General features: G+C 48.9%; 5 protein-coding genes across 5 annotated transcripts; 2 read left to right on the top strand and 3 right to left on the bottom strand.

Moving 5' to 3' along the window:
• The first annotated feature begins 70 nt into the window (after window positions 1–70).
• Window positions 71–5,758, top strand: VE01_00836 (uncharacterized protein). The gene has a single exon (XM_018270364.2). The coding sequence runs from the start codon at window positions 112–114 to the stop codon at window positions 2,374–2,376; it is 2,265 nt and encodes a 754-aa protein (XP_018134884.1). The 5' UTR covers window positions 71–111; the 3' UTR covers window positions 2,377–5,758.
• VE01_00835 (uncharacterized protein) lies at window positions 2,847–6,412 on the bottom strand (the record flags this gene model as incomplete). The annotated part of the gene is made up of 4 exons (XM_018270363.2): window positions 5,873–6,412; window positions 5,217–5,826; window positions 4,765–5,152; window positions 2,847–4,655 (listed from the first exon to the last, which is right to left on the bottom strand). Exons 1-4 carry the CDS (start codon window positions 6,189–6,191, stop codon window positions 2,847–2,849), a joined length of 3,126 nt encoding a protein of 1,041 aa, XP_018134883.2. The 5' UTR covers window positions 6,192–6,412.
• A 157-nt stretch (window positions 6,413–6,569) lies between these two features.
• On the top strand, window positions 6,570–8,253 carry VE01_00834 (uncharacterized protein). The gene is made up of 4 exons (XM_018270362.2): window positions 6,570–6,741; window positions 6,797–6,933; window positions 7,008–7,484; window positions 7,539–8,253. Exons 1-4 carry the CDS (start codon window positions 6,693–6,695, stop codon window positions 7,923–7,925), a joined length of 1,050 nt encoding a protein of 349 aa, XP_018134882.1. The 5' UTR covers window positions 6,570–6,692; the 3' UTR covers window positions 7,926–8,253.
• Window positions 8,254–8,263: 10 nt separating this feature from the next.
• VE01_00833 (uncharacterized protein) lies at window positions 8,264–11,118 on the bottom strand. Its single transcript, XM_018270361.2, has 2 exons — window positions 8,974–11,118; window positions 8,264–8,914 (listed from the first exon to the last, which is right to left on the bottom strand). The coding sequence occupies exons 1-2, from the start codon at window positions 10,650–10,652 to the stop codon at window positions 8,881–8,883; spliced, it is 1,713 nt and encodes a 570-aa protein (XP_018134881.2). The 5' UTR covers window positions 10,653–11,118; the 3' UTR covers window positions 8,264–8,880.
• A 1,600-nt stretch (window positions 11,119–12,718) lies between these two features.
• On the bottom strand, window positions 12,719–16,952 carry VE01_00832 (uncharacterized protein). Its single transcript, XM_018270360.2, has one exon. The coding sequence runs from the start codon at window positions 16,715–16,717 to the stop codon at window positions 12,992–12,994; it is 3,726 nt and encodes a 1,241-aa protein (XP_018134880.1). The 5' UTR covers window positions 16,718–16,952; the 3' UTR covers window positions 12,719–12,991.
• Window positions 16,953–17,587: the final 635 nt, after the last annotated feature.

The raw sequence follows: 17,587 nt of genomic DNA, 5'->3' as shown, positions 1-17,587 counted from the left end.
AATTATTCCGGCCCGAGAAATTTACCATCGCCACATCACGTGAAAACTTTGAGATACCAAAAAGTTAAGTGAACCGTTCACGAACTTTGCGAAAGCTCCAACGATTCGGCCATGTTGCACTACCGGCCATATGTAAAGCGGTACGTGACAAATGTCGCAGCAAATTCTCGATATGCATCGTCTCGGATATGTGCGCCAGTTGTGAGGAGTTCTACTTCTCTGTCACATCGGACGTTTGGCAGCCAGGCCGAGTCCGCAATCGAAGATGAGAGGTCCGGAAGGAGAAATCGAGAACCGCAACAGAGGTTCAGGATAAGCAGGGACTCGGAGCCATCACAACCAACGTCGTTTTCGAAAAGGGAAACCTCTGGGAGGAATCGCATTGGCAGCGATGATAACGCCGTCGCTGCGCCCGAGAGGCGGCGGTACGACCTGAAATACCGAGATCCTCTGAAATTGGCGGACGATACACTTGCGAAGCTTAAGAAAGATAGATTCGAAGAGGCCGAAGATTTAGTTCGGAGATCAAGCGCTGCGATCGATTGTACAGTTGGCTGGAACCATCTTATCGATTGGCAATGCAAGAAGGGAAAGATAAACAGCGCCGTTAAGTCATACAACGAGATGAAGAAACGAGGCCAGACGCCTGATGCATACACATATACTCTCATATTCAGAGGCTTGGCACAGCAGGCGCATCAACATCCATCTGCTGTTGCTCACGCATTGTCGATATACCATTCCATGGATGCCGAGAATGCGCCTGTTCAGCCCAACATCATCCACACCAACTCCGTGCTAAAAGTATGCGCACAGGCTGGAGATATGGATGCTCTGTTTGGAATAGCTGCCAAGTTGCGAGATAAAGGCATACGGGCTCCAAATAACCTCACATTTACCATCATATTCAACGCGATCCGTGATAACACAATCAAAAGACTCACGACTGAAATCAGCGCAGAAGAGCTGAGGCCACTCCGGGACAAATCTGTGATGGACGCACGACGAATGTGGGATGACATAGCGAGCCGCTGGAGACATGGTGATCTTTGGATCGATGAAGAACTTGTCTGCAGTTTGGGCAGGATCTTGCTGATGGGAGGTGACAGGGATAGGGATGATGTATTTGCCCTCCTCAGGCAGACCATGAAGATCCCACAACTTGTTATACCGCATGGAAGTCGAGTCGAGGTAATCGAAAAGCCACAAGAGAGCGAATCACTGGAAGAGTGGGAAAATGTAAAGCTAGACCAGGCCAAGGTTGATACTGGCCCTTCTCTCGCCTCACACGGCCAATTTAAACGGATAGTTCCAGCGACTCGCAAAGACACATACGGCAGAGGACTAAGCTCCTTCCCACGACCCGGGCGAAATACACTATCTCTAATCATGGTGGCCTTACAGAAGGCTAATCTGGGAAAGCAAGCTACATTGTACTGGGAGATATTCACTATGCATTATAACGTTGAACCAGATAGTGCGAACTACCACGACTATCTTCGCATTCTACGGCAGGCACGTCTCAGCGATGAGGCAGCTGCTGTGCTCGAAAAGATGCCCCAGCATATGCTCGAAAAGAAGACTTTCCGCCTCGCAATTGCAGCATGTGCGCGCGACAAGCACAACCCAAATTCCTTCAGGAATGCGACCAAGGTCGTCGACTTGATGCAGGAAACCATGGATACTATTGACCTCCCTACTCTCCACATCTACCTTGATTGTGCGATTGAGTCCGACACGGACCCGAACCGCTTTCTGGAGAGCAAAACTCGCCAGCTTTCCCCTGGATCTATCCAGCAGATGAAGCAAGCCCTGATGGAGGCAGACCTCGGGGAATTGATTCCGTCCTTGGATGCGAAGGCGCAGCCTGTTCGGTCTCTGGAGGGCGGAAGGCCTGATGATATTAGGTTAGCCAAATTCGAGAAGGGCAAAAGGATTGTTGCAGCTCTCGACAGGGTATCACCATCTATCCTCAATATAAAGGCCACCTTGACTTATGGGACCACAAACAAAGCGAGATCTTGGTCACAAAGCCGCAAAGACAGCTTAAGTACAGACGCCTCTTACCAACAGGACGCTCTAAAGCTAGCCCAGAGAATGATCAGCGCTTATGATAAGCTGATGGACGCTGGCATGGTTCCACGAGAGGACTATAGAACTCTTACTAGGGAGCGCTCAAAGCTTACGGCCCTTGTGACGAAATTTAAAGCCAAGTACGAGCCAGATACTTGGAACAGATTTAAAGCCTCAAGCTTTAGGACTTGGAATAAGGAGAGACCGGAGATACCGGCAACGGAGAAAGTAGCTGAGCAGGCTGCAGAGAATGTAGCTGAGCAGACTACAGAAACAACTGGAACGGAGAATCAGCCGAAATGAACGACGGGTTGATGATTCCTGTTGTGGATCAATTCTTGTATAACTAGAGAGGGACCAACTCCACCCTTTCGGAACTTGGCCTTTTGGTCAAGTTCGGGTCAGATATGGCTTGTATAAATATTACCTGTATCATATGTACAGTAAGCCTGTGGAAGTCGCAGCGAATAATGAAACTTAATACGATTGAGAAGACTGCAGTTGCATAGTGAAAACCGAAACTGCCTCTTGGACACTGGCCATACTACGAATACAAATGAATGGCTATGATAAAATACAGCTGCCCCCGGTCACTCTCCATAGTGCTCAGTCGTGCAGAATTTCGCCGGCTTTATGGAAACGCCATCCTAAACAAATGCTAATTGACCCACGAAAGTTGTACACAATGAATACAGTCCAATTGTTAGTGAAATAACAATAGTCCGCGTGTGGTCACTTTCGGTTATTCCCCTGAAATGAAAGTTGATGCAGGCCTATCCATAGAGCATCATGTCTCTCCAATTTCTTTCCTCATTCTCCTTTTCATCCTCTTTGTCGTGATTCCGTTTCTGGGGTGGTTCATCAGTTGGGCTATGATATGCAGCCTCTACTTGACTGGCAGGTTGTTGCTGAATCATCCGTCCTTGCCGTATGAAATTGGAGCTTACTCCTTGGAGGGGACCCCTTCGTGGCGTTTTAAACCCCTCTAAATCAATATTGCCGGTTATGTTCCCATTTCCAACTTGTGTATTGAAGGAGTTCTCAAGCTCAAACTCAAACTTTTCTAAACTGCACGTCCGTACGATTCTTGATGGCGTACTGTCGCTCATGGCCCTATTTGATTGCAGATCAGATGACTGAGCATGTTCCTCTCTCACTGATGGATCAGGCGAATGAGACGGCGATAAAGTTATCTTTCTTGTAGCCTTCGAGGCTGCAACCTCTTCTACCGCCGTCGAGGAGCTACTCTGTGAACTTACGGAAGCAGCCTCGCTTTTCGTGTACATTTCCCAAGAACTCAAGTGAAGTTCAGCTAACGTAGCATCTATCCCAGCGTATCCGCTGTCCCGAGATGATGCCCTGGATACTTCACGAGTTTTGGCGGTATAATTGGCCTCAGCTAGAGCATCGGTACTGTTAGTATCGGAAGAGCTTTCAGAGAACATCGCCATATGCCTCCGATACTCAGCTCGCAAAGTTTCATATCTTGCAAGATCCTCAATGTGCAAAAACGAAATATCTTCACTTCCATCTCTACCCCGTGACCATGTTTTCCTCTGTGGCCTGGTACCTGAGTCGTAATCAGAAGTAAGTTTTCCTTGTGCTTTGAGAAAATTCCGTGCTGCGTCCACGGCTCGTTTCTGGGGGTCCGCATTTTTGTTGGGAGCGTACTTGTCAATGAACTCAACGCCGAGATCTGCCCAAGTCTTCGTCTTCCCAATACTGTATTCCGCAGCCAATGGCTCTGTTATTTCTCCGTCGTCTATATCACCCCAGGGATAAACTAGTTTAGGGGGGCTTGCAGGTTCTCCCAGTGGTTTTTCCAAATGGATCGAAAGGGTCGTGGCTAGTGTTGCCTCTGGCTGTTTCAGCTTGCCTGCTTCCGTCCTCTGTTGTTTGCCCTCCGGTGTGCCCAAGTACAAATCTAGTAGGGAGTCATTGGACGGTGTGTTTGTTATGAATTGGAGCTCTTCGGGCTGAGTTGTTGAAGTACCAGGCGCTTCTCCTTCGCATTCCCCAATGTCTGATAATTGGTGTTTGCCACAACGAGGGTTACCAGCACAGCAATTGAGACTCAGTTCTTGGCTAAGGCCCATTCCCTTAAAATTTCCAAATTGCATAGGTAGCCAGATGCATTCTAGTTTAGGGTTGGACTGTTCATCAAGATATTTGAAAACGTAGCCTTTAGGCTGTGGATAAAACGTGCTTAAACCTCGGTCGAAGAGAATGTAATTTGAATACTCTACCGGGTTCTGGAATAAACTTCCAATAGCATCACTCTTGGATTGGTACGTCTCATGGCGCGCTTCGCCGAATTCGGTTTTGGGGAAGTCGATATGGAATGGGCCTATAGAGCTTTTCCTAGTCGTTGATCTCATTGCGCGTCGCTTCTTTTTCGATGCCAAAGTCTCCGTCCTTTTCGGAACCAGAAGGGGGCTGGCTGATAGCGTCTCACGAAGTGTGTTTCCTGGGGACTTATTGGGGCGCTCGTCGCATATGGTATTCTCTCTTGAGGGAGTAGCCTTGTTATTCTTCAGCATGGTGTCCAAGACAACGTTTTTGTCGAGAGACGCATTGGTTTTCTATAAATTGTTAGTTTTAAAACAGTATACTTTCATATGTTCTTCTCAAATTCCAACCCCTTTCCGAGGCGATTTCCCGGATAGCTACAAAAAACTTGGTAGTACTCACGTCAACCTTATCATTCTGGGTAAACATTCCACATTCATGCCCAAGAAAACCGGCATTTATCGAACTATCCTGAGGCAGAGAGCCTAGCGGCGCTGTGTCGTTTAAGTGACAGGAGGGTCTGCTTTGGCTGGAGCGACCCTCAGAGATGTTCAAGATCTTAGACATTCTTGCGGCATTTTGATCGATTGATTCCAAAATGCTTTGTGGGACATGTTCGGTATTCAAGGTTTGTTGAAGTCGAGATTGGACCAATAGGTTCCTATATTTCTGATCCAAGGCTTGTGCGCGAGATGCAAAAGATGGATTGATATCAATTTTTGACGGCATACCGGGGCTTGCGAGAAGTATATTATAATCTGGGCCACCGAAATCCAAGTTCTCTTTGAGCCTTTGGGCACTGTTAAACCAAGATCCAGCTTAAAGTTTTAAGATACTAGAGAGGGATTAGTTACCTTCGTAGGCTCTGAGATATCGTTCCAGGGTAAGGGCCTGTAAGGCATGATTCACTCCGGGGAACCATATCTTGGGTTGCTGCACGCCTACCAAAACATGTTGGAGGAAATGGAGCTGCATAGCCGCCAGAATATATGCCTGATGAGGGCTTCTTTGGTAAGCAAACTGGTTCTATTGGCGCTTTGTGCGGTTGAAGAAGAGCCGCTTTCTTTGGCATCTGATCTGGAGATCTTGGTCCCGATGTGCTCCCTTGATAGTCACACCAAGGGGCGTAAATGGCGTCAACACTAACACCGGAGTCGGGGCGAGCCACTGGTTCTACAATTTCATCCTTGAATGTTACCTTTCTGCGGCCAATTGTTGCATGAGATCCAGCAGCATAGGTTTGCGGAGGACGAACCCGATCCGCATCTTCAATAGATTGAACACCAAGATTGTCGGGGATCTGCAAGGTATTCGCGCCTCCGCTTCTTTTTCGCAATACATTTGGCTGCACTGTTTGGTCGGGTCTGCGTCCTTTCATTGAGCTTCTTTTCCCAACTGTTCCGAAAAGGTTTTGGAGACTTTTGCGATGTCTTAGAAGTGAAGATGGTGCACCCTCCTCATGGTCTGACAAGTCAGCTTTATTTGAGTTCTTATTTTGTAGGTTACTTACAGCTGTTTGATGGTTTCAGAGATTGTGATGCGTAGTGCCCCACTGGCCTCTGGGAGTTGGCACCAGGACTGGCACCGGTCCATGTCCCTCGTAACGACCCAAAAATGTTCCAGGATCCTGGCTTCGCATAGTTGTTCTGGGAACTAGGCGTTGGTTCATCAGAAGATGTGTTGAGCGCCATCTTGAAGAAATCTTGCGCAAGTGAGAATACAGATTTGCTCCGATTGATGCGCCTTGTAGGAGACGGCGGGCCTCTTGTTGCAGGAGCTTCCTTCATTTTCCTGGTCCCAGGCGATATATCGCCGGATACTTTTTTCATGGTGTAATTCAGGCGATAGACCTCTGAAATGATATGTTAGGTTTCAATGTCGAGCCTCAATTTCAGTTTTCGAGCTGTAACTCCAGCTTCCAAGCCTGGCTGATAGCTGTGCAATAAGAATCCAGCTCGAAGGCAGACAGGAAATAATAGAATGATAATTTCACCAACGGCTCCCCGAAACAAATAGTAACTAGTTTCTAGTCTAGAAATATCCAAAACTGTCGCCGATAATGGGAAGAGAAGGTTCTCACGTCCCTGGGACGCAACTGATAATATGAGAACGGCCAACAAGGGAAGGAGCACTCAGCCTCGCTTACCTAATCAAAATTATGAGGAAAGTGCTTCGCGCTTCCCTCGTAGCTGACCACAACGCGCCTTCCTCGAAACCTTCCATACCCACACCTTGACACTTCCCTCCAAGTCGCATCCAGTCTTGGCATACTTACGTAGTCAGAGAGTGTTTATTTGAAGTGGTAAGTGAAACTAACAGCACAGGTAACCATGGCAGGACGCAAAGTCGCCGTGGACTTCGATAAGATCATCCAGACTGGTTTGTTGGCACTCCATTTTCCCTGTTGATCTCAATCTAATGATATTCCGTCTAGATCGCACAAGACGTAAGAATGAAGCACTTGCAGATGACATTTTCAACCGTGGTCGTCGCCAAAGTGCCCCTGGCGCCGCAGCCTTCCGTAAGCCAGGAACCGGCCCATCCCTTGCCAGCAGAGTCGGCATTAGCAAAGTGAGTGGTATACTTTCATACTCTGTGCAGTCGCCGCAAAATCCGAATAGCAAAGGTGCTGATTGTTAATCTAGGAACGCTCCCGCTCCATCACACCGAAACCCATAGGCTCTGCGAAGTTCCCCAAGAGACAGGTTCCGGCAGGCAATGTCAACTCAGACTGGACCCACGATCTCCATGGCGTCAACAACCCGAGCCCACTTGCTCCATCGTCCTTCTATAACAAGAACATGAAACCCGGCCGCAATGCTCAGTTTCGCACCCTTCTCAGCAACTCAGCGTCGTCACCCAACTTGAACGCCCAGTTCAATGTGGTTTCAAAGGCGGGTCCTGGCTTGTCCATCCGCGGTATTGCTGGTCCTACCACCGTTCAAGCACAGAACTTCGCACCTGGAACGACTGGAGCGGACATCGAGAGCGCAATGACACCAATTGGAGGCAAAATCCTCAAATGCATCATTGTAGCGACCAGGCCGAACGTTATCGCCGAGATCGTCTTTGAGAACAGAGAGGGCGCCAACGCCATCATTGACACTTTCCATAACCAGACTGTGAGTACAATTGCTCTGCCTGGCTAGGAATTCCACTAATAAACGACAATATAGGCCGACGGACGTGTCCTCAACCTCTTCATCAAGCCCGACGTTGTCCCTGCGCCTAAATCCGCCGCGCCTGCCTCAGCCCCTACTGGCCCTGCCATCCCAGTCGGCCCTCGCGCTGACCGCAACAACCTCAGGCCCGCGCGCCCTGCGGACTCTGATCGCTACAATCAGCGCAACCGTGACAGCGGCAGAAATGAAGTTGTGGATGGCTCATACGGATTCGAGGACGATCGCATGGACACGGATCAGTACGAAGCCCCGAAACCGCTGTACAGCGATAACATGGTTGGTGGAAGGAGTGACAGGGGCGATAACCGTGACGGCGGGAGAGGTTACAGCCGGGGCGGTGGCGGTGGACGTGGTGGTGCGAGAGGTCGCGGATACAGATGAAGATCGAATCCTAGCTACTATCACCCAGACGAAAGCTAGTTGTAAGATATACGGTCCCTTTGTGGACATCGAACACGATATATAGTGTTACGGTTTTACGTGTTCATGACTAGAACAGCACATCGACACATCGCCGAGACCTTCTAATAGGGAATTTTCTGGTCTTAAAATGACCATTTAACAGCACGTATGAAGTGGAGTTCAGGGCTATATATGGTCTTCGGCGCCGAATTATACCAGAGGGATATTCCTTGACGCAGATGGCGGGTGGATATGGCGTTTCGATGATGCACAACTGTATATTACAATAGGCAGATACTAATTCGATCATAAACACAATCCGTTTGCTGTTTGCTGAAATACACCGTGACTATTGTAGCCAGAAACCAATCACATCGCATGGATCGGAATATTCACCATAACCACAGTAAAACAATAGTGAACGCATGCAGATGAAGGGTATTCAACTTTAACCATCTATCAGCCCACATTATATATACAATCTGGCCACCGCCAGGCACAGTATACAGCCCCTATACAAAACTCTGTCCCATAAAATGTGAAATTGAACGCCCTATTTCCACCTTGACTCCCAGCTCCAGTAGCTACTAGTCTCGGAAAACTCTTGCCATCCTGCTCACCACGAAATATAATACATCCCAACGCCAGTATGCACACATAAACTCCAATGCTATAAACACAAACACGAACTTAATAACCCTGCCACGTATGACAGGTCTTAACACACTTTCCCACAATAACCAACAACAGACGGTATGTGACTGGCCTAGTCTGGGCCAAATATTTACACGAAGATGCACAGCTGTGGGAATTCGACGGCAATAGCAAGGGGTGAATGGGTTGTCACATCAAAGGCAGAGCATCACTTTGCTTCAAGCCCCTCTGGAGCAACCCAGACGCCCAAAACCACCGTCAAAATCCCCACAACCGCGAGTCAAATGACCACACAGCTACTACTCCTACTCGGCCTGCCCAACTCATTAGCCCTTGAACGTCCAAAATCTATAACAAACGGGAAAATACTCACTCCGGCATCCTTTCAATCCGTTCCACCCACGCCGCACAAATCTTCAATCGCTCTCGCACACTCGTCGTCTGTAATAGTGCATACTTGTCCCCTTCTGGTAGCGGTAGCACACTCGCGAACCACCATGGGAACTGCGCAGGACTCGTTGGACATTCCCCGTACACGCGCAGCGTGCGTGCGTGCATCCACGGCGCGGAGGCTGCGCGCATGCGGCGGACAAATGCTGTGCAGAGAGCCATGAGGTCCTGTGTCGAGAGCGCGGCGAATGGGTTCGCATCCACGTCCGCGTCCGCGTCTGCATCTGCATCTGCATCTGCATCTGCGTCTGCATCTACAGCAATAGCGGTGTCGGCGATCTCGAGAGCTTCTTCGTCAGCCAGAGGGAGATCTTCAACGCGCTCCACGCTACCGACGAGATAGCCGTCTCGGACGCCATGGCGGAGGACGCGGAAGAGCGACATACCGACTGCTTCGATGAGACTGCGGCCGTCGGGGAGGAGCTGTGCGCTGACGATGTGGAGGAGGGTGCCGTATTCGAAGAAAGGGGGTGTGGCAGCGAGACCGGGCTGAGGGATCTGCTCAGGGTTGTGTAAGAGCATGCCGAAGCGGCGGTCTGATTCGAGGACGCGGCGCATCATGAGGCGGTAGCGGGGTTCGAAGATGTGGAGGAAGGTAGGCATGGTAGGGAAGGAGATAGTGCAAACGAAGAGGGGGAGGTCGAGGTCGGCGGGGGTGGGGGATTCTTCTGTTGCGAGAAGGGTGCGGCGGGCCGTGAGGAGGGCGGGCCACAGGCCGGTAAGGAGGGAGACGAGGCGCGCGTTGGAGGGATATTGGGTGGGGGATATAGTGTGGGAGAGATCAAGAAGGCGGCGGCAGATTGGGCAGTACGAGGAGTGGTCTAGGACGCGCTGCAGGCATTTGCGGCAGAATGTGTGGCCGCAGGTCGTGGTGAGGGGGTCTAGATAGATGGCGTAGCAGATTTGGCAGTCGAACTCGCTGCGGATCTTTTCCTTGACTGCTTCGAGGGTCGTTGCATCGAGGTCTTTGGAGTCTCCTAGAGCGCCGGAGAGGGGTTTGTATGTGACTTCTGCGTCGTGGGCGAGCTCGCCCAGCTCTACCATCTTATATGTTGCTATCAGCCGGCCACCAGGCAAAGCTCTACTCCTCGGTGATCGGCCGCTGAGACTCGCTATTCCAGCAGCTGCCCATTCATCCTTCTCCTCGAGCAGTATCGGTGCCTCGCCTATGACGGGTCGAAACTCGTCCATGGAGATCTTAGCCTGTGCTACAACTTTCGACAGCGTAACATCCATGCTACAATCCCCCAGCGCATGGCTCCTCATGCAATCAGGAAACGGGCAATCGATCCCCTGCATCCGCGCCGCGGTCGCTGGATACGTTATGTTCTGCCGCGTATGTATCTCCGGCAGACACTGTTTGCACAGCGAGTTGCCACACGGCAGTGTCATAGGTTCGCGAAGTAGCAAGGAGCATTGCGCGCACTGCAGCAGCCTCACGATCCGCCGTGCATCTTCGAATCCACTGAGCGGCGGTTGTTCGTCAGCCTCATTGGCAGGCGTGGCTATGAGCGCTGTGGCGTTGGGATCCGCTGAACTGTCCGCGGAGGGCGGGAGGGGCACAGAGCTGGGCGGCACAGCATCATCGCTCTGTTCGGACATGAAGGTGCGTTTTGGCGAGGGGCCGTAGGAGTCGCGCACTCGTTGCAGAGGGAATAGATCTTGCGCCTTGCGCCGGCGCGAGAGTTATTCGTGTGTCCGAGACCAGCTTCGGGCTTTCGTTCATATATTCATAGAAGAGCGCAGCCTCGGTATGGGTCTTGGCGGGAGCGGATATGACGTTTTGGTGGCTTGTGCGATAAATGTTTTACCCTGATTCGGGAGGAGATCGTCGATGTTATCAGATTGTTTATGTGGAGGCTCAGAGGCGCTGGTAATATATAAACTCCAACGTGGAATTTTTGCAATAAATTAATTTGAAGGTGGAAGGTATTGTACTGCGCGCCTATGCAGTAGACCAAATTTGTTGATCGTCGTCGTCGTCACAACGGGAGATTAAGGGAGGCGATGATCATGGATTGGGTTTAAGCTCTCAAGCTTCACTTCATTTTGTTGCGCACTTTCCAAGGCCCTACTGCGCGTAACGTCTCACCGTCTCCGTATTAAAATATGGTCGCTACCATTCAGAGCAGCTCAAGAATAAATCTGCGGGTAAATTAGATTTGTTTACATTTAAGGTTGAGCACATATTTGATTTGAAATGATTACGTGATCGTCATTGTATAAGTTACTGGTGCCTGTTAACAAAAGCAATCTTGATAGCAAGCGCCACAGCTTCAAAATAAAGCTAGCTCAGAGTCTTAAAACCATAATCAACCAGGCAATGAACCTGCGTACCTTAATTATGGCCTATTATTTGCTATTATCTGGATCGAATCTCTGTTGCGGTACCCTATAGCTTTTAGTCTCTCGTAGCCTTTGGGCTATATATTTAGCTCCCTCAAGTGCACAATAAGGGCTTATAATAAACAGCTAATATCATAAATGGGCCTCTTTTTAATTCAAAAATCATAAATAGGCCTCTTTTTATATATAATATCATAAGTAGGCCTCTTTTTAATACAATATCAGGAATGGGCCTCTTTTTTTCTTATCGCTCACCGCCTACAACATATTACGCGAGTGAAAACTCTAACTGCCTCTATTTACATTTTATATTTGAGTATTCCTAGCTGTATATTACTATATCCTTACTCGTACAATGTCTACTCTAGCAATAGGTGATGTTTTCCCTTTAATAAAAGAAGCTAAGCTATCTATTATAGCTGCTCTTAAAGACAACGGGCAATTATACTAGACTGAGACCTTAAAGCTAATGTAAAGGCGTAGGCCTAGGGTCACGCGGGAGTTTAGGGAACCAGATCAGAAGGTAGGAAGAGAGGTTATATAGCGTAACAATAGGTCTACGTGAATACAGCGACTATTGACTAGAGTCCTCTACTGAGGCTCTAGCCCCTAATATATCTTCCTATACTATGAACCCTAATAACCGGGCTATACCTGAATGACAGCTCTACCGTAGGGCTGCCTTCAGCGTAGCACCTCACGTGTCATCACGTGAGGACCGCCTTACAGCTAGTGAGATTTGTCTTGAAATGTAAGACTGTTAAAGACTAAGAAGAAGGGGAGGAAGATATACTACACTATGAATTTAAGGTATAGTAAATATTATAGTAATCAATCTAGTGACTAACCTAGCTACTATTCACACTAAGTATGTAACTATCTAAGCAAAGGACATACAGCTTGTCCGTCGCATGCGCCTGCATATGACTAGATATAAATATCCAGGAAGATTGAAATGATAAGCTTATGGAGGATTAGGAGTCTAGGAGTCTAGGAGTCTAGGAGCATAGGAATAGCTAGGGCATCATAATACCCTTAGTCGTCTGCTATGTAAATTAAATTTATAACTTTAATTAGAGCAGGGAAGTCAAAGTCAGCTGATGCTTGGTCATATAACTGGCAGAATAATTAGGCACGTGCGCGATAAGAAAAAAAGAGGCCCATTCCTGATATTGTATTAAAAAGAGGCCTACTTATGATATTATATATAAAAAGAGGCCTATTTATGATTTTTGAATTAAAAAGAGGCCCATTTATGATATTAGCTGTATAATAAATTACACTTGGATATTGTAACAATCACAGTTCAAGATTTTGTAAATGTGAGTTTAACGTCTTCATTTCTCTGAAATATTAGCAAGGCACCTAGTGCCATTGTATTATTTTGGCTCAATGCCAGTTCTATGGCCTATGTAAAGTGAGGCCATGAGTCCCCAACCCCTTAACGACCCATATCCCAGCGCCAGAAATCGCGCAACAAACGCTCTCTGATCCCCCCTGATTCTCCCATAACAATGCTCCCAGGGTATTTCCTCCAAATGCAAGTCATGTGCATAAACAATGCCTTCATGTGACCAAACTCCCAAAACTCCAATTCATTTAAATTCATCCCTCAACTCCCATCTTCCCCGCGCATTCGCTCCATTCGGCCGCTTGATCTCCGCAACCTCATCCAACATCGCCTTAAAATCGGCCGTCTGTTGGGGCGTCCTGCACATATTCCCGAAATGCACCACGAGCATCTGGGACGGGACGCTTCCACCCTGAATGCGGATGTAATCCCTGATAAGCTTCAAGAAGTCCTTGCCCCTCGGCCCACGCGTTCCACTGGTCGGTGTACCACTCCTCGAGCTTCCAGGGCTGCTGAGAGAAGAGCCAGGGCCTTGTCTCTCATTCAACCCCTGCAACACGCCCGAGGCACCGGGACCTCTACGTCTCGCAGGAGCAGGTCGCCCAGCTTCGCCAACCTGGCCAGTCCAGGTAACTGTGCCGATGGGGACATTGCGTGCTTCTTCTCCGGATCTGCGAAGTTCTGCTGCGGCTTCAGCTGCGATGCGCTTGGCTTCGCGTTCGATCATCCCGCGGTCCGCTTGGACGACGCGCTTGCCGTTTATGATCTTGTCGTGCTGGAGGACAGAGTGGACACCCGAGCGAGCAAAGATGCCTTCCATGATGCGAGATTCTTCTGTCGAGGTCTTGCCTTCGTCTTCATCGTGGAAGTCTTCCATCTTGGCGATACCGATGAAGTTGCCCACCTCGTCACGCTCGAGGTTGGATGGTAGGACCTTGCCGTCGGTGGAAGCTAGGGGATCTGTGACTTTCCCCGCAATGAGGTCCTTGGCAGTCTCGCCGTTGACAGCTTGAGATACTGCGTTTCTTGGTGGGATATCTTGAGAAGGCATTCTGCTCGTGCCGTCGTAATCCAGAACCGGTTCCACGTCTCTCTTAAATTTCACTTCCGTCCCTTTAAATATCTCTCCCGTCTCTGTAGTGCTGTCCTCTGAAGATCCAAGAGTGAAGAGGTCATAAAGATCTTTCATATGAAAAGTCTGGCGTTGTTTGGGGTCTTTCAAGATCTTGTCAGCTAGAAACTGCTTGAAAATCTGACGATGATAGATCTTTTCTTCGATCGTTCCAGCAGTCATCAGGCGATAAATGGTAACTTCTTTCTTTTGTCCAAGACGCCAAGCTCTCTCGCGTGCTTGGACATCGGTGGAAGGATTCCAGTCGGGATCAAAGATGATCACACGATTTGCCCCAGTCAAGTTCACACCAAGGCCTCCCACCTTTGTTGTGAGCAGGAATATGTTGATATCCGGATTCTCGTTGAAATTTGTGACCATAGTTTGGCGTTCCTTAATAGGGGTGCCACCGTCCATACGCAAATAAGTGAACCCACCAAGACTCTTCACAAACTCTTCGATGATGTTGAGCATCTGCACACCCTGGCTGAATAGAAGTATCTTGTCGCCTTTCGCTTTCCACATCATAATCAAAGCCTTGACGACTTGCATCTTGCCGGATTTGTTTGGGTTCCCCCACTTGTACCCAGCTCTGTTCCGTAACTGCGGCTCCAAGAGATCTGGGTGATTGCAAACCTTGCGCAGAATATCGATTCCATACAGCGACTGTCTCGTGCGATTGAGAATTGATACCATCTCTTCCGATTTCAAGAACTCCTCGTAAGCTTGTCTTTGTGGCTTTGTGAGCTTGCAAAACAATACTTGCTCCGTCTTCTTTGGAAGGTCAGATGCAACATCCGCCTTCAGTCTTTGGATGAGGTACGGTCCGATAGCTTCTTTCAAGGTCTCCGCACATTTCGTAGCTGTCAGAATTTGAAGATTGGTTGCATTGGCATAGCCACCAAGCTTGATTGGAATCTCAAATTGATTGCGGAAGTTAACCAACGTTCCCAGGCGCATCGGGTAAATGAAATCGAACAATGACCAAAGTTCAATCAAGTTGTTCTGTAGTGGCGTGCCGGAGAGGATAATACGGTTTGGAGTTTGTAGCTCCTTGCAATAGATGGTGACAGTCGTGTTCGGGTTTCGAATCTTGTGACCTTCATCCAGCACAGCGTAGCCCCATTCCACAGGGACGAGAAGGTCGCCGTATGTTTGGAGACCGGCGTAGGTGGTGACAAGGACATGACCTTGCTTCACAACACGGTCCACGATGCGCTTTGCTGCCTTTTTGGCTTTTGGCTCTTTCTTTCCCCCACGAGTGCGCGTGACATCCTCCTCCTCATCTTCAACGCGGCTCTCTTGACGAACATTCATCATTCCACTGCCAGAGGTGTGTAATATGGACACCCGGAGTGCAGGCCACCATCTGTGAAATTCGTTCACCCACTGTTGAAGAACCGTCGCAGGGGCCACAACGATAACGGGTTTGTTGAGCTGTTTGCTGAAATGGAGTGCCGCTATGAAAGAGACGACTTGAATTGTTTTTCCAAGACCCATCTCATCTCCCACAATACCCCCGACTTGGGACGCATACAGTTCGCCAAGCCATTGCACGCCAGTCTTCTGGTAATCATATAGAGCTGGATAAATATCTCCAGGGAGCCTCAAGTCATTCGGTAAGTGGTGGTCAGGAGCATCAGGACTGCGCTTGAACCACTCCTCTTCCCCGTCGTCAACATCTGCCTCCTCTCCAAGTTTCATGCGGCGAGCTCGACTGCGCTTAGCCACCCAGCTCTTTAATCGCTTCTGGTAGTCGACCTCGTTGCCATCGTCGACAACTTTTTCTATCACATCTTTGGCTTTGGCTTTTCCTTTTGCTGCCTTCTTCACGGCTCGGCCAATATCAACAATGCCTTCGTCATCCTCCTCTTCTTCTTCGTCGCCAACAATGAAATCTCCATCTATTATATCCGGAGTATAAGCCGAGTCGGCGCCTGGAGATTTCCGAGGTCTCGCAGAATCCGGAATAAACTCTCCCTCCGATGCCTCAGCTGATGTGATAGCACTTCCATCTCCAACACGGCGCTTTTTGCGAGGGCGAGAAGGTCCAGCATCCTCATCGGTTGGGCTGCTGACCTCGCTGATGTCCTCAAAGCCAGGCTTCCTCAGAAATTGATGAGATCTCGGCTCGGCTGACTGGTCATCAGTCACCCCAGGAAGCTCGGCTGCCTCTTCAGCCTCCATCAAAATGTTTGTCAGTTCTCCTGTAGGTCCTTCGGTCGGTCTAGCTTCCATCCTAGAAAACGGTGTGATCTTTCCAGTCCTGATGAGGAAGTCGCGCTGGCTTTCATTTGGCATTCGCCTATTTGCGGTAGAAACCTCGCCATCGTTCTTGTCTGCACCATCCTGTTCCATATGTCGCAGTTGAATTCGCTCCTGGGACTGAACGATGTCATTATTAAGACCAGCCACCTTCTCGTCAATATCCGCGATCTCGTCCCTAATGGCCTTCTTTTGTGTCGACGTTGTGGTGACCAGGTCCAGGCGTCGCAGCTGTTTCTGTTTTTGATTCATCAACCTATCCCTGTTCGTAGTCGCCCTCTCAATCCTCTTCTCGTCTCTCTCATCCTCTTGCGCCACCAGTGCGATGTTCGCCCGGGCCGTGATGTCTCGCTGTATGTCTTCTTGATTGCGAATCCCTTCCGTCAAGCCTCCCAAAATCGCATCCATGTTATCGCCAGGGCTTGCGGTTTCATCGGCGTCCGGCGGTGGCGCATGTGGAGGGGTGGTAGTGGTATCTGCCTCGGCAGTCGTATTTTTGGCATCGTCATCAATGTTCGCAACGCCCTCTGAGGGTCTATCGTGCGAAGGATGATTCGGCTCAACATCCGCCTCTGCGGTGGAGTTGAGCGGCATATTTGCGGAACAATTATTGCATAGAAGAAGATTCTTTATGTTCGGAGTTTGAGGTTGGAACCCGAGGCTGAAGGTCTTATCGGCAGGCTTTGAGCAGAGAAATGTGAAATCTTGCTTGATGACGGGAAAATGTGAAGGAAGTGGAAGAGTAAAGCGTCTGCTTACGTACTGCCAGCTTGCAAATAAAAAGAAAGTTCGAAAGTATGAAGAAAATAAAAGGTGATGTTGAGTCTTGGAACCCTTTTTTGAAGTTCAGTCAAATCGGAATTCCTCAGATGGCCAGGCTACGACCTTCAGCCTGGCCGCTAGGACCCACAATAGACCATTGTTGTCAAATTAGCCAATCACAATTCACGATAATACATTCAATACATCACTAGACCATTGACAATATGTACGAACAGTAGCCTCAATATAGACAAGTACAGTTTATCGTTGTTCTATGATGAAAACAATGTGAACTGGAAGCTTGAGATAATATTTAATACGACAACAGTAGAATATCAGATAACGATTATTGAGACACTGGCAACACCACCTTCTACCTCAGGAACACTGCCAGCCTCATCCATAGAACAACGCTATCAATGCCCAACGAAGAATAGAGAACTTATATATCAGAATAAGAACGCAAATGATAAAGTCTGGGTCATGTGACTGATAATCTGCGCCGTTGGCTTGACTACGACAAGCACATGAAATGTTTCCGGATTGGCGCGAGATCTGATCTTGCGTGGTCGGTTGTTAAGCGCAGCCGCGATTCCAGTCCAAAATACATGGGCGGAGCATCCCAGGGCGGATGAATTACAGGGCAACAAACAAAAAGGTTTCCAACCCCTCTGAGGCTGCGCGTGATTATTATCAGTTGTC

The sequence above is a fragment of the Pseudogymnoascus verrucosus genome (genome assembly GCF_001662655.1).
Source record: "Pseudogymnoascus verrucosus strain UAMH 10579 unplaced genomic scaffold scaffold_2, whole genome shotgun sequence".
Classification (NCBI taxonomy): Eukaryota; Fungi; Ascomycota; class Leotiomycetes; order Thelebolales; family Thelebolaceae; genus Pseudogymnoascus; species Pseudogymnoascus verrucosus.
Note: the sequence above shows the minus strand (reverse complement) of the source record. Positions and strands in the feature narration are given on the sequence as shown.

Bases quoted from the DNA above. Each gene is read 5' to 3' on its own strand.
- VE01_00832 (XM_018270360.2), bottom strand. From the start codon at position 16,717: ATGCCGCTCAACTCCACCGCAGAGGCGGATGTTGAGCCGAATCATCCT.
- VE01_00833 (XM_018270361.2), bottom strand. From the start codon at position 10,652: ATGTCCGAACAGAGCGATGATGCTGTGCCGCCCAGCTCTGTGCCCCTC. The intron at 8,915-8,973 runs GTGAGTATTTTC...TGAGTTGGGCAG, and splicing joins CGGATTGAAAGGATGCCGGA to GCCGAGTAGGAGTAGTAGCT.
- VE01_00834 (XM_018270362.2), top strand. From the start codon at position 6,693: ATGGCAGGACGCAAAGTCGCCGTGGACTTCGATAAGATCATCCAGACT. The intron at 6,934-7,007 runs GTGAGTGGTATA...TTGTTAATCTAG, and splicing joins GCAGAGTCGGCATTAGCAAA to GAACGCTCCCGCTCCATCAC. The intron at 7,485-7,538 runs GTGAGTACAATT...ACGACAATATAG, and splicing joins ACACTTTCCATAACCAGACT to GCCGACGGACGTGTCCTCAA.
- VE01_00836 (XM_018270364.2), top strand. From the start codon at position 112: ATGTTGCACTACCGGCCATATGTAAAGCGGTACGTGACAAATGTCGCA.